Below are 15,183 nucleotides of genomic sequence, written 5' to 3'. Positions count from 1 at the left end.
ATCCCCACTAGTCAGATACTGATCAGACTTATTCCCACTCGTCAGATACTGGTCAGACCTATCCCCACTGGTCCTATACTGGTCAGACCTATCCCCACTGGTCCTATACTGGTCAGAACTATCCCCACTGCTCAGATACTGGTCAGACCTATCCCCACTGGTCCTATACTGGTCAGACCTATCCCCACTGCTCAGATACTGGTCAGACCTATCCCCACTAGTCAGATACTGGTCAGACCTATTCCCACTAGTCAGATACTGGTCAGACCTATCCCCACTAGTCAGATACTGGTCAGACCTATCCCCACTAGTCAGATACTGGTCAGACCTATCCCCACTGGTCATATACTGGTCAGACCTATCCCCACTGCTCAGATACTGGTCAGACCTATCCCCACTGGTCCTATACTGGTCAGACCTATCCCCACTGGTCCTATACTGGTCAGACCTATCCCCACTGGTCATATACTGGTCAGACCTATCCCCACTGGTCCTATTCTAGTCAGACTTATCCCCACTAGTCAGATACTGGTCAGACCTATTCCCACTAGTCAGATACTGGTCAGACCTATCCCCACTGGTCAGATACTGGTCAGACCTATCCCCACTGGTCCTATACTGGTCAGACCTATCCCCACTGGTCATATACTGGTGAGACCTATTCCCACTAGTTAGATACTGGTCAGACCTATCCACACTGGTCAGATACTGGTCAGACCTATTCCCACTAGTCAGATACTGGTCAGACCTATCCCCACTGGCCATATACTGGTCAGACCTATCCCCACTGGTCAGATGCTGCTCAGACCAATCTCCAGTGGTCAGATACTAGTCAGACCTATCCCCACTGGTCCTATACTGGTCAGACCTATCCCTACTGGTCAGATGCTGGTCAGACCTATTCCCACTGGCCATATACTGGTCAGACCTATCCCCACTGGCCATATACTGGTCAGACCTATCCCCACTGGTCCTATACTGGTCAGAACTATCCCCACTGGTCAGACACTGTACAGTAGCAATATAAAGGTAAGACTACACAAATACACTGAGTGTACAAAACATTATGCTCTTTCCATGACATAGACTGACTAGGTGAATCCAGGTGAAAGCTAGGATCCCTTATTGATGTCGCTTGTTAAATTCATTTCAGTCAGTGTAGATGAAGGGGAAGAGACAGGTTAAAGAAGGATTTCTTAGCCTTGAGACAATTGAGACATTGAGATTGAGATTGTGTATGTGTATCATTCAGAGCGTGAATTGTCAGGATAAAAGACTTAAGTGCCTTTGAACTGGGTTTGGTAGTAGATGCCAGGTACACCGGTTTATGTCAAGAACTGAAATGTTGCTGGGTTTTCACACTCAACAGTTTCCCATGTGTATCAAGAATGGCCCACCACCCGTATGACATCCAACAACTTAACACAACTGTGGGACGCATTTGAGTCAAAATGGGCCAGCATCCCTGTGGAACGCTTTCAACACCTTGTAGAGTCCATGCCCAGACGAATTGAGGCTGTTCTGAGGGCAAAAGGGATGCAGCTCAATATTAGGAATGTGCTCTTAATGTTTTGTCCACTCAGTCAGTATGTCATAATACGCTTAGGTTTTTGTTGTTTTAGATGATAGATCTAATTTACATAAACACACTGAAACCTGAACAGGTTTAACTTCATTTGGGAAATTAACACACATTCTGTTATTTTACAACACTAAAGAACTCACCTTTTAAAACCAGACTGAATGCTGTGCTCACCATTGTTTCAATAAGGTGAGTGCAGTGTTCAGTCTGGTTAACCAGGCTAACTACTAAAGATTATGTATTTTGGTGTGCATCTTTCCTTCAACTCCTTTAGTGATTTTAAGGATTGTTCTAATGCCCAAACCGTTTTCGTTAGAGTCAATGGGTTGTAGAAAAAGCTCTTTTCCCTCCTTATAATATTGGCATTTTAATAACCAGAAAACAATTCAATAATAAAAACATCCATATAGGTTTTTATACTGGAATTGCACTGTTTAGGTAAGACAAAAACACCGTTTTTTTATTTAAAGAAAATCTGTTTTGAATGAATTACTCTTCATCTATAGCACATTGAAATATGTAGCTCTAGTTTTCAACACTTTTCATAAATATAATCTATAAATATAAATTTTCTGTGGTCTCCATTGGTTTCTTTGTCCAGTATGTGATTGTTATTGTGGTTAGATGGTTACCTCCTCTATATAAGACCAGCCATACTGATGCCATTCAATGCCCCCTCACAGTGGCACAGACCTCCTTCCCCTACCACCCTCCTCTCTGAAACACTGTGCCACACCATGCGTACATGTTTCACCCCACCCTGGTGGTCTTGAATGGCACAGAGGCCATAACATACACAACACATTACTCACCTCTCTCTCTCTCTCTCTCTCTCTCTCTCTCTCTCTCTCTCTCTCTCTCTCTCTCTCTCTCTCTCTCTCTCTCTCTCTCTCTCTCTCTCTCTCTCTCTCTCCGTGTGTCTCTCTCTGTGTCTCTCTCTGTGTCTCTCTCTCCTCTGAACTTTGCTGCAAATTATTTGTCTGATTCTAGAATGCAATGACAGTTCTGGAGCATTGGTTTGGAATGATAGGAAAGTAGTCTTTCTGAAAGAGAACTTACAGGCTAACTGCAAGTCATTACCAGACGACATCACCTTGCTTTCAGTGGTCTCCGATATTCATATCCATATAAGAATAAACTATTCTGATAAAGTGATAACATAAGACGAATATGTCAGGTCTATTGCTATTTAGTTAGCCATATTATGTTATTACTCTACATCCATTTTTCCTCATAGATTCATAAGAGGATACTGGCAGCATTTACACATCATCATCTTAGAAGTAGTAGGTGGTGTTGGACTGCTGGAGCCGGTAAGTGTTTGGTCTAGTGCTCCTCTACACTCTTAGAAAAAACGTGCTATCTAGAACTTAAATGGATTCTTCAACTGTCCCAATAGGATAACTCTTTGAATAACCCTTTTTGGTTCCAGGATGAACCCTTTTGAGTTCCATTTAGAACCGTTTTCCGCAGAGGGTCCTACTTGGAACCCAAAAAGGGTTCTACGAGAAACCAAAAATGGTTCTTCTTTGGGGACAGCCGAATAACCATTTTGGAACCCTTTTTTCCAAGAGTGTAGTTAGTATAAGCTGGAGAAAGCAAAGTGAATCTATCATATTGTGATGGTAATGTATCATATATGTTAGAGGTAGTACTGTGAATAAGATAGAACTAGATCAGAATCCAGACTAATTCAACTGCAGCAGAGTGATGAGAACCCTTAACTACTTCTCTCCTCAATCTTCTCTTGATCTTCTCTCTCTCTCTCTTTCTTTTAATTATATATCTCAATCAATCTTTCTTTCTTTCACTCTTTCCCTGTATACTTTTCACTCTACATCGATCTCTTTCTCTTTTTCTCTTCTCTCTTTCCCTTTCTTTCTTTCTTTCTTTCTTTCTTTCTTTCTTTCTTTCTTTCTTTCTCTCTGTCTCTCTCTCTCTATTCTCTCTCTCTTTCTCTCACTCTCTTTCTGTTCTCTCACTTTCTCGCTCTCTTTATCTTTCTTTCTTTCTCTCTCTCCCATGTTGGTACAGGTTGTTGTTTTTTGAGTTGTGTTTTTCTTCCTCATGCTTTGCTTGTTACCCCTCTTTAGTATTGCAGCTGCTAGGTCAGGGTATCTCGTGTTTGCTCTCCTCCAGCCTTGTTGCTAGTCTTTATGTTATTCTGGTTTGTCCCTTCTTACCCCGCTGTCTTCTAGCTGGACTTAAGGGTAAGTGCTTCCCTGTAGCCGGCACAGCTCAGATAATCCCCGACGATTATCTGACAAATGCAACGTGCTTTCACTCCTCTTTCCCTATCCTCCTCCTCCCCCTCTTAAGTCTCCTCGCTTCATGTCTTTAGACATTAGTAGATAATGTCTTTTTAAGTATGATTTCTTCTCAATTTGAAGTTTTAAGTACCTATTAGCTTACATTCTTGACAGTTTAGGATGCATGTATTTCATTCTTAGGCTTATAATTTGGCTCAGTAATGATTCTACTTTATATGATGGTTATTATTATGATTTTTTTGCATAATTGCCTTCTCTCCTTAATCTTATTGGTGTTCAAGGACCCCTCAGAGTAAAGCATAGAGATCGCCCAATGTGGCATGATGCCATCAGAAAATAAAATTCCACAACATGGCTGCTAGTTGTGACTCCATCAACAGTTATGTAAATGCAATACATTTTTCAAATATATTTGCGTTTCAGAGAGCAGTAGTGGACAGTCCCATTTTTTCCTAACAGAACTTCAGGACTTGTAATCAAGCTTGTTTTGTTTTAGAAAAAGCTTTTCACAACATGAACAAATGATTGAACATTTCCACATTGTTAAATCCATTTTTCAAAGAGTAGAGCAGTTGGAAAGCTATGACGTTGGACATTTTGGTTGAGATTAGTTTGGACCCTTTTAGCAGGGTAACCTGATTCCTCTATACTAACATGGGTCATGCTTTACTATCGAGGGCTCAATTGTTTTGAGTCATTTTCTTTGGTGCTCTATTCACGAGAGTTGGCAAATATGCACGCGGAGTATTCTGAATGCCAATCACAAGAAGTAGCCATTGCCACCCCTTCCCAAACAATACTCTGGATGAAACCCCTTAGTAGATGGGCCTGTAGACAGCAGCTATTCCCCCATAGTAGCACCTTTAGTAGGGAACAAATCTCATTTTGGTTTCTTTTGATTGCCCTTTGATTGCCTGAATTGGGGAACACCTTTGTTATGTATTATTCCGTTGACGGAATTACAGGATTTTAATATTTTTTCCCGCCCTGCCTTCTCCAAAAGAATGATCTAGTTTTTGCATCTGTCGGCTTGATGCTATATACCTATGTACCTGCATCAAATTGTATTGCTACTCTGTTAGAGATACTCCGGTAGTTGGTATGCCTGTTAGTTGTGCTCTATAAAGATCATGAATACACTGCAACATACTCAAGTATTGTCAACTTGCAAATGCCAAGAGAAAAAGGAATGCCCCAAAAAATGTAATCGAAATGTTGAAATTAGATCTGCAGATGCATGATTTAACATTTTGAAAGCACAAATGAAAAGTCAAACTGTTCTATTTTGTCAGTGAGTATTTATTAATGACAGTATTTGCTTATGTTCAGTATGGAAAAACAATCCAGTCTTTTGAATCAATCAACTTGTCTTTAGATGATGACGTCATCACCGATAAGAACTCACAAAATATGATAATGTCCCCCTATAGTCCATTCAGTCTATTATTCCAAAATCAAACTCCATTTTCTCATTTAAAACAAACAGAAAAGATATTCCCCACCCCCTTCCTCCTGCCCACCTTCAAGCATTTTCTATCACACATCGCACCTTCACTCTGCCCTTATCGCAAACTTTCTCTCACCCTCACTCTTCCCTGCCCCTGTAACTCTCCCACCCCTTCTACTATCACTTCCTCCCCCACTTTCATGGTAGTCTGATTGTCCCTCATCTATTTTTCTCCCTTTGTCTCAGTCGTTCTCTCAGTCCCTTTCTTTCTTTCTCTCTCTCTCTCTTTTCACCCTCTGTTTCCTCTTACTCCTTTCATCCCACTCTCACACCCTTCACTTTTGAACTCTATCTCCCCCTACAACATTTTTTTTCCTATCGCATCTATAATTTCTTACATGTCTCTCACCTCGCTCTCACCCCTCTCTCACCCCGGCTTTCATCTGTCTCTTACCCTGTGCTTACCCCTCTATCCCTGTTAACTTGTGGTAGGGACTTTTTATTCAGTTCCTAGAGAAACCAGGGATACATATTATTTTGGTCTAGTCCACTCATTTAAAAGATTAAGAAACAAAACATCTCCTAATTTTACACTATAGAAGCCATTGAACCTATAGCTATCCTATCCTCAGCCGTGGCCCTCCATCCTCCTTGTATCTCTCCCTTTCTATGAACATGGGACTGACAGATGTCACTTGAGTTGACAGTTAGTAACCCTCCTCCCAGCCAAGCCCACGCCCTTATCCACACGCCCCACCCCCCTGACGTCATTCTCACTCCTTTCAGTGTCACACAATTGGACATGGCATCTGTCACTCACCCACCCTGAGGAGAACATGAACATCAACCCCACTATTGTCTCTATATTGAGTACCCCTCTTCATGCACACCTCATCTCATCACTGATCGAGATCTGACTATTTATATTATGTATCTCTGGGAAATGGGAGCAATATGTAGGTCTGTCTCATTTTTGATCAGGTACTGGTGATATTCTGCTTTTAGGCTTCTCATCAATGATTGCATTATTCTAGTCATTGTCATGTCAGACAGAAAACATATTGTTATTTCAGAAGGTCATACATGCTAGTATCTCCTGTACTTTCTTATGGTTCTCTGTCCTCAACTTATACACTCCAGTTTAAAGTACATTTAACAATCATACAAATACCGTCGAAACATGGGCACTCGTTACTCGACCAGCTCCCAGAATGCATTTGTAAGAAGATAAGCAGTTCCTTAGACGCTAGCGTCTCCGCTACCCAAGCTTTATGAAACCTTTCTTCCCTGTAGAATAGAAAACACTCTCCTCTTACAGTTTTTAATCGACTAGCCTTCATCCTTAAACCAGAGCTATTTGTTCATCTCAATCATTTAAGAAATCACTCTGTTCTCTGATTTCTGTTTTTGTTTTTCAGCACACGACCCATCATTGGTCAGGAACTGAGTGACATTCACCAATCATTCTCGAATGGCAGAATCTATTGAATACACATTACAAATGAGATTTTTATCCTATTCAATTTAACCCACAACTTCCTCAATACACGTTTTGGATCTAAGATGCCTAAAATGGAAGCAATTGAAATGTTAACAACACATACAGCAAAAAGCTGCAAGTTGATCATGTAAAGCTGTAAGTGTTTACAATTGTCCCTAGCAAGAGCTCTAGTCAGACTGGCCCAGTGTGTTGTACTGTGTTGAGGTAGAGAGACATGCTATACTATTTTTCTGTGCTTCACTGATGCTCTCTTCCTCTGAATCCTGTCCTTTCCCCTGTGCTGGTTGGCTGGTTGGACACACAGACGCAGACAGAGCTCAGAAACACGGCATGGATGAGTTTATCTCGGCTAACCCCTGCAGCTTTGACCACGCCTCCCTGTTCGAAATCGTCCAGAGGCTCACGTTGGACCACAGGCTCAATGACACCTTCTGCTGCCTGGTGAGTGTCCTTCTCCGTACCCACAGTACTAAAGTGGATTCCCAAAAGCATCTTAAGGCTAAGTTAATAATAATAATAATAATATATGCCATTTAGCAGACGCTTTTATCCAAAGCGACTTACAGTAATGTGTGCATACATTCTACGTATGGGTGGTCCCGGGAATCGAACCCACTACCCTGGCGTTACAAGCGCCATGCTCTACCAACTGAGCTACAGAAGGACCAAGTTCATCGTAAGAACCTTCATAGGACCAAATCTCCAAACTGTTTCCCAAAACCATTGTTACTTAAGTTGCACTTGAAAGCGCTCATTATTTACCGACTACCTCAGAGCACTTGTAGAACTGCTACGTGCGTCATTTCGTTAGATGCATTCAATTGACTTCTATTTTGCTAATTGTAGACTGCTGTCTATAATTTTTGCCTCAATATATTTAATGATGTGTAACAACAGGTGCCCAATGATGTGCCAAATCTTGATTTAGTGCATTATTATAGAGTAAGAATTAGAATAAGCTGCCTCAATATGTGCAGCCATGGCTGATAATATCTCTCTAGGAGCTGATCTGTCGTCATTATTGTGGAATAATTCTAATGGTAAGGTAAGATTTGATTGGAGAAAGCTGATCTGAGAGCTTTCTTTTGATCCTGTAAGCGTCGATACTATGCCTCAATGACGTATTTAGTAAGCGGTCTCTATGCGTGGTGTTTTGGGAAACACATGTTAGTTACATCTTCGGCCATTGTAGGAAAGATGCATCGTTAAAACACCCGTATGCCTAAATTCCATCGCTATCGGAAACTCTCTCACAGAGGGATGATAGCACCAAGGTCATGGTTCAGTTTGGGACAAGTGTTTGTTTGTGATTGAGATAATGGTGCTATCCTGCTAAAAACTCTCTTACGTGGCGTTTAAGGGATGGTTCAGCCCGGGCCAGGTGTTTGTCCTGGATGAGTACTGCTCCAGGAATGGCGTGCGTGGGTGTCATAGACACCTGGGTTACCTAGGCGACCTGCTGGAGAGGGCAGACAGAGGAGCCATGATCGACCCCACCCTGCTGCACTACAGCTTTGCTTTCTGCGCATCCCATGTCCACGGAAACAGGTAAAGTCTACACCCCATTCAACCTGGATCTCTCGTTAATCCAAAGTCTTCACATTGGACCAAGAGGAAATGCTCAAGGTCAAAGTGCAGCACTGGGCTTATATGTCTCAGGCAGGGCAACCTACTCACATTATTCTAAATCACCACCATAGTCCATGGCAAGAGAGATGGCTAAACTTCAAACATCCAATATGCACTCAAATGTCTTCAAATGACAAAAGAAGAGAAGGAAGGAAGGAAAGAAAGAAGAGCTGGCCATAGTGAGAGAAGACAAGGGTCAGAGTCCTCTAAAGCATCCGACCATCTTTTCTTATTGTTTTGGGATTTCCCATTGTTATTGTCATGAATGTTTTGCATATGATTTATTACTATTTTGGTCATTTTGTCCTGTATATTATCATGTTATCATTGTGTCCTGTATGTTATCATGTTATCATTTTGTCCTGTATGTTATCATTTTGTCCTGTATATTATAATGTTATCATTTTGTCCTGTATGTTATCATTTTGTCCTGTATATTATCATGTTATCATTTTGTCCTGTATATTATCATGTTATCATTTTCTCCTGTATATTATCATGTTATCATTTTCTCCTGTATGTTATCATGTTATCATTTTGTCCTGTATGTTATCATGTTATCATTGTGTCCTGTATGTTATCATGTTATCATTTTGTCCTGTATGTTATCATGTTATCATTTTGTCCTGTATGTTATCATGTTATCATTTTGTCCTGTATGTTATCATGTTATCATTTTGTCCTGTATGTTATCATGTTATCATTTTGTCCTGTATGTTATCATGTTATCATTTGGTCCTGTATGTTATCATGTTATCATTTTGTCCTGTATGTTATCATGTTATCATTTTGTCCTGTATATTATCATGTTATCATTTTGTCCTGTATGTTATCATGTTATCATTTTGTCCTGTATGTTGTCATGTATTGATTTTGTCCTGTATGTTATCATTTTGTCCTGTATGTTATCATTTTGTCCTGTAAGTTATCATGTTATCATTTTGTCCTGTATGTTATCATGTTATCATTTTGTCCTGTATGTTATCATGTTATCATTTTGTCCTGTATGTTAACATGTTATCATTTTGTCCTGTATGTTATCATGTTATCATTTTGTCCTGTATGTTATCATGTTATCATTTTGTCCTGTATGTTATCATTTTGTCCTGTATGTTATCATGTTATCATTTTGTCCTGTATGTTATCATGTTATCATTTTGTCCTGTATGTTATCATGTTATCATTTTGTCCTGTATGTTATCATGTTATCATTTTGTCCTGTATGTTATCATGTTATCATTTTGTCCTGTATGTTATCATGTTATCATTTTGTCCTGTATGTTATCATGTTATCATTTTCTCCTGTATGTTATCATGTTATCATTTTCTCCTGTATGTTATCATTTTGTCCTGTATGTTATCATTTTGTCCTGTAAGTTATCATGTTATCATTTTGTCCTGTATGTTATCATGTTATCATTTGGTCCTGTATGTTATCATGTTATCATTTTGTCCTGTATGTTATCATGTTATCATTTTGTCCTGTATATTATCATGTTATCATTTTGTCCTGTATGTTATCATGTTATCATTTTGTCCTGTATGTTGTCATGTATTGATTTTGTCCTGTATGTTATCATTTTGTCCTGTAAGTTATCATTTTGTCCTGTAAGTTATCATGTTATCATTTTGTCCTGTATGTTATCATGTTATCATTTTGTCCTGTATGTTATCATGTTATCATTTTGTCCTGTATGTTATCATGTTATCATTTTGTCCTGTATGTTATCATTTTGTCCTGTATGTTATCATGTTATCATTTTGTCCTGTATGTTATCATGTTATCATTTTGTCCTGTATGTTATCATGTTATCATTTTGTCCTGTATGTTATCATGTTATCATTTTGTCCTGTATGTTATCATGTTATCATTTTGTCCTGTATGTTATCATGTTATCATTTTGTCCTGTATGTTATCATTTTGTCCTGTATGTTATCATGTTATCATTTTGTCCTGTATGTTATCATGTTATCATTTTGTCCTGTATGTTATCATGTTATCATTTTGTCCTGTATGTTATCATGTTATCATTTTGTCCTGTATGTTATCATATTATAATTTTGTACTGCATGTTATCATTTTGTCATCTCTTTTTCTTACTAACCAGATACATATACTTTGTCTTCCACTATTCCTCTTCTCTTTCTCTTATTTTCTGTCCTCGTCTTTTGCTGCCCTGTTTAGTCTCATTATGTAGATGTTGCTCATCCTCCCATGCATCCCTATAAAGTCAGAGAGGGCAGAGGTTACTGGGGGCCACTGATGGGTTGTGAGGGACCCTTTGGCCCTGGCGTCCACCAGAACCTAGGACCAGGGGCTGTGAGCTCTAAACGGGGAAGAAAAAATATGAGGTTTAGAAAGAAAAGAGAATCCAAATCATCCAAGAGCCGATCAGGTAAGATACTGTACTGTACAATAACAAACATCGAAGGTTAGTAAACATGCTGAAGAATGATTCTGTTTCACTCACACAAGCAGCAGTACAATCATGGAGACCTAAATTATGACACTGTTTTGATGTAAATTGCTGTATAGTTCCTTTTTGTAGGGGCTCTAACTGGTGGCTCTGCAACTGCATGATTGGCTGGGCTGATGTTGTGTTTGCGTTGTGTTTATGTTTTGTTTGTATTGTATTGTATGATGTCATCCTCAGGCCTGATGGACTGGGAACAGTGAAGGTGGATGAGAAGGAGCGCTTTGAAGAAATCAAAGAGCGGTTGCGGGTGATCCTGGAACACCAGATCACTAACTTCAGGTGACTGCTTCCTACTGGTCATCCTTCCATCCAACTATCCGGCCTCATTTATTGTTCTGTTCATCATTGTTCATTGTTCCCTAGTGAGTTTAATTTCATTGTGATTCTACTCTCTTATCTTCCTGTAGATATTGTTTCCCGTTCGGCCGTCCAGAGGGAGCGCTGAAGGCCACTCTGTCTTTGCTGGAAAGGGTTTGTACATTTAGATGACTACAATCTTTTCTTCACATTTTACAGAAACTTTGCAGGTCATGAATGATTCTCATTTTACAGAAACTTTGCAGGTCATGAATGATTCTCATTTTACAGAAACTTTGCAGGTCATGAATGATTCTCATTTTACAGAAACTTTGCAGGTCATGAAGATTTCTCATTTTACAGAAACTTTGCAGGTCATGAACGATTCACATCTCATTGCTCATATAATCTCATATATACGCTTGAAAAAGGAAATAGAAAATGAAAACTATTGTAAGGTCAACTGTAATTCAGTGGCGAGACTCTAAGGAAGACTTGTCCTGCCCTTTTTCTCACTTTCAGGTGCTGATGAAGGACATTGTGACTCCAGTCCCACAAGAGGAAGTGAAGGGAGTCATCCGTAAATGTTTGGAGCAGGCTGCTCAGCTCAACTATGCTAAAATCACAGAATACGCTCAAATGGAAGGTAACTATCCATCATTTACATATATAGACACACCTTCAGAATGCAATAGCATTTACCTCTGTTGGTAAATTAACTATCCATCATTTACATATATAGACACACCTTCAGAATGCAATAGCATTTACCTCTGTTGGTAAATTAACTATCCATCATTTACATATATAGACACACCTTCAGAATGCAATAGCATTTACCTCTGTTGGTAAATTAACTATCCATCATTTACATATATAGACACACCTTCAGAATGCAATAGCATTTACTTCTGTTGGTAAATTAACTATTCATCATTTACATATATAGACACACCTTCAGAATGCAATAGCATTTACCTCTGTTGGTCAATTAACTATCCATCATTTACATATATAGACACACCTTCAGAATGCAATAGGATTTACCTCTGTTGGTAAATTAACTATCCATCATTTACATATATAGACACACCTTCAGAATGCAATAGCATTTACCTCTGTTGGTAAATTAACTATCCATCATTTACATATATAGACACACCTTCAGAATGCAATAGCATTTACCTCTGTTGGTAAATTAACTATCCATCATTTACATATATAGACACACCTTCAGAATGCAATAGCATTTACCTCTGTTGGTAAATTGTTAGGTTGTTGTTGTTTTGAAACATGTAACTGATAGTTTTTCTTTTGATGATTGTAACTTAAATAATGACCTCTTTCAGTATTTAGTGACTTTTGAGTCATTCTGGAAGTGTCTATGTGGAACAAGCGTGTCAACCATTCTGCTCTCTTTCAGAAATGTCTTTTACACTTTGATTCATATTTTAGCATCCTACGGTGGGAATCATTTCAATATTAACCTGGACAAGAAAACAAGTACTGAAGAAACATACTGATATATCTTTTTTTAAATTTTTTACCAGAGATGTGGATTACATTTTTTCTCACATGATGAATTCAAGAGGAGCAGCCTATACAGTATTTTTTCATTTGACAGATTGGTTGTCACTTGTTTGTCACTCAGCCATTTCTCTCCCCTTTGTTTCAGGCAGGCTGTTTTAGCTGTGGTGTTCTGTACTCTACTGTACACTACTGAACTGTACTCTACTGTACTCTACTGTACTGTACTGAACTGTACTCTACTGTACTCTACTGAACTGTACTCTACTGTACACTACTGAACTGTACTCTACTGTACTCTACTGTACACTACTGAACTGTACTCTACTGTACTCTACTGTACTCTACTGAACTGTACTCTACTGAACTGTACTCTACTGTACTCTACTGTACACTACTGAACTGTACTCTACTGTACTCTACTGTACTAAACTGTACTCTACTGAACTGTAACCTACTGAACTGTACTCTACTGTACTCTACTGAACTGTACTCTACTGTACACTACTGAACTGTACTCTACTGTACTCTACTGTACACTACTGAACTGTACTCTACTGTACTAAACTGTACTCTACTGAACTGAACTCTACTGAACTCTACTGTACTCTACTGTACACTACTGAACTGTACTCTACTGTACTCTACTGTACTAAACTGTACTCTACTGAACTGTACACTACTGAACTGTACTCTACTGTACTCTACTGTACTGTACTGAACTGTACTCTACTGTACTGAACTGTACTCTACTGTACACTACTGAACTGTACTCTACTGTACACTACTGAACTGTACTCTACTGTACTCTACTGTACTGTACTGAACTGTACTCTGCTGTACACTACTGAACTGTACTCTACTGTACTCTACTGTACTCTACTGAACTGTACTCTACTGTACTCTACTGTACACTACTGAACTGTACTCTACTGTACTCTACTGTACTGAACTGTACTCTACTGTACTCTACTGAACTGTACTCTACTGTACACTACTGAACTGTACTGAACTGTACTCTACTGAACTGTACTCTACTGAACTGTACTCTACTGTACACTACTGAACTGTACTCTACTGTACACTACTGAACTGTACTCTACTGTACTCTACTGAACTGTACTCTACTGTACACTACTGAACTGTACTCTACTGTACTCTACTGTACTAAACTGTACTCTACTGAACTGTACTCTACTGAACTGTACTCTACTGTACACTACTGAACTGTACTCTACTGTACTCTACTGTACTGTACTGAACTGTACTCTACTGTACTGAACTGTACTCTACTGTACACTACTGAACTGTACTCTACTGTACACTACTGAACTGTACTCTACTGTACTCTACTGTACTCTACTGTACTGTACTCTACTGTACTCTACTGAACTGTACTCTACTGTACTCTACTGTACACTACTGAACTGTACTCTACTGTACTCTACTGTACTGTACTCTACTGTACTCTACTGAACTGTACTCTACTGTACACTACTGAACTGTACTGAACTGTACTCTACTGAACTGTACTCTACTGAACTGTACTCTACTGTACACTACTGAACTGTACTCTACTGTACTCAAGTGTACTGTACTGAACTGTACTCTACTGTACTGAACTGTACTCTACTGTACTCTACTGTACACTACTGAACTGTACACTACTGAACTGTACTCTACTGTACACTACTGAACTGTACTCTACTGTACACTACTGTACTGAACTGTACTGAACTCTACTCTACTGTACACTACTGAACTGTACTCTACTCTACTGAACTGTACTCTACTGAACTGTACACTACTGAACTGTACTCTACTGTACTCTACTGTACTCTACTGAACTGTACTCTACTGTACTCTACTGTACTGAACTGTACACTACTGTACTGAACTGTACTGAACTCTACTCTACTGTACACTACTGAACTGTACTCTACTCTACTGAACTGTACTCTACTGAACTGTACACTACTGAACTGTACTCTACTGTACTCTACTGTACTGTACTGAACTGTACTCTACTGTACTCTACTGTACTGAACTGTACTCTACTGTACACTACTGAACTGTACTCTACTGTACTCTACTGTACTCTACTGAACTGAACTGTACTCTACTGTACTGTACTGAACTGTACTCTACACTACTGAACTGTACTCTACTGTACTCTACTGCACTGTACTCTACTGTACTCTACTGCACTGTACTCTACTGTACTCTACTGTACTGAACTGTACTCTACTGTACTCTACTGAACTGTACTCTACTGTACACTACTGAACTGTACTCTACTGTACTCTACTGTACTGAACTGTACTCTACTGTACTCTACTGAACTGTACTATACTGTAGTCTACTGTACTGAACTGTACTCTACTGAACTGTACTCTACTGTACTCTACTGTACTGTACTGTACTGAACTGTACTCTACTGTACTCTACTGTAC

At 39.3% G+C, this 15,183-nt stretch overlaps 1 protein-coding gene across 10 annotated transcripts in view; it reads left to right on the top strand.

The window, feature by feature from the left end:
- LOC118376045 (calcium-dependent secretion activator 1-like) overlaps window positions 1–15,183 on the top strand; it is a 226,190-nt gene that overhangs the window by 182,679 nt on the left and 28,328 nt on the right. For all 10 annotated transcript variants that reach the window (XM_052473737.1, XM_052473735.1, XM_052473734.1 and 7 more), the window contains exons 12-16: window positions 7,105–7,241; window positions 8,161–8,348; window positions 11,084–11,185; window positions 11,314–11,377; window positions 11,726–11,849. In XM_052473737.1, coding sequence (XP_052329697.1) covers window positions 7,105–7,241; window positions 8,161–8,348; window positions 11,084–11,185; window positions 11,314–11,377; window positions 11,726–11,849 — 615 coding nt within the window. The remainder of the gene's footprint in view (window positions 1–7,104; window positions 7,242–8,160; window positions 8,349–11,083; window positions 11,186–11,313; window positions 11,378–11,725; window positions 11,850–15,183) is intronic.

This window comes from Oncorhynchus keta, chromosome 21 (genome assembly GCF_023373465.1).
Source record: "Oncorhynchus keta strain PuntledgeMale-10-30-2019 chromosome 21, Oket_V2, whole genome shotgun sequence".
NCBI lineage: Eukaryota > Metazoa > Chordata > Actinopteri > Salmoniformes > Salmonidae > Oncorhynchus > Oncorhynchus keta.
This window is presented reverse-complemented; position numbering and strand designations above follow the sequence as displayed.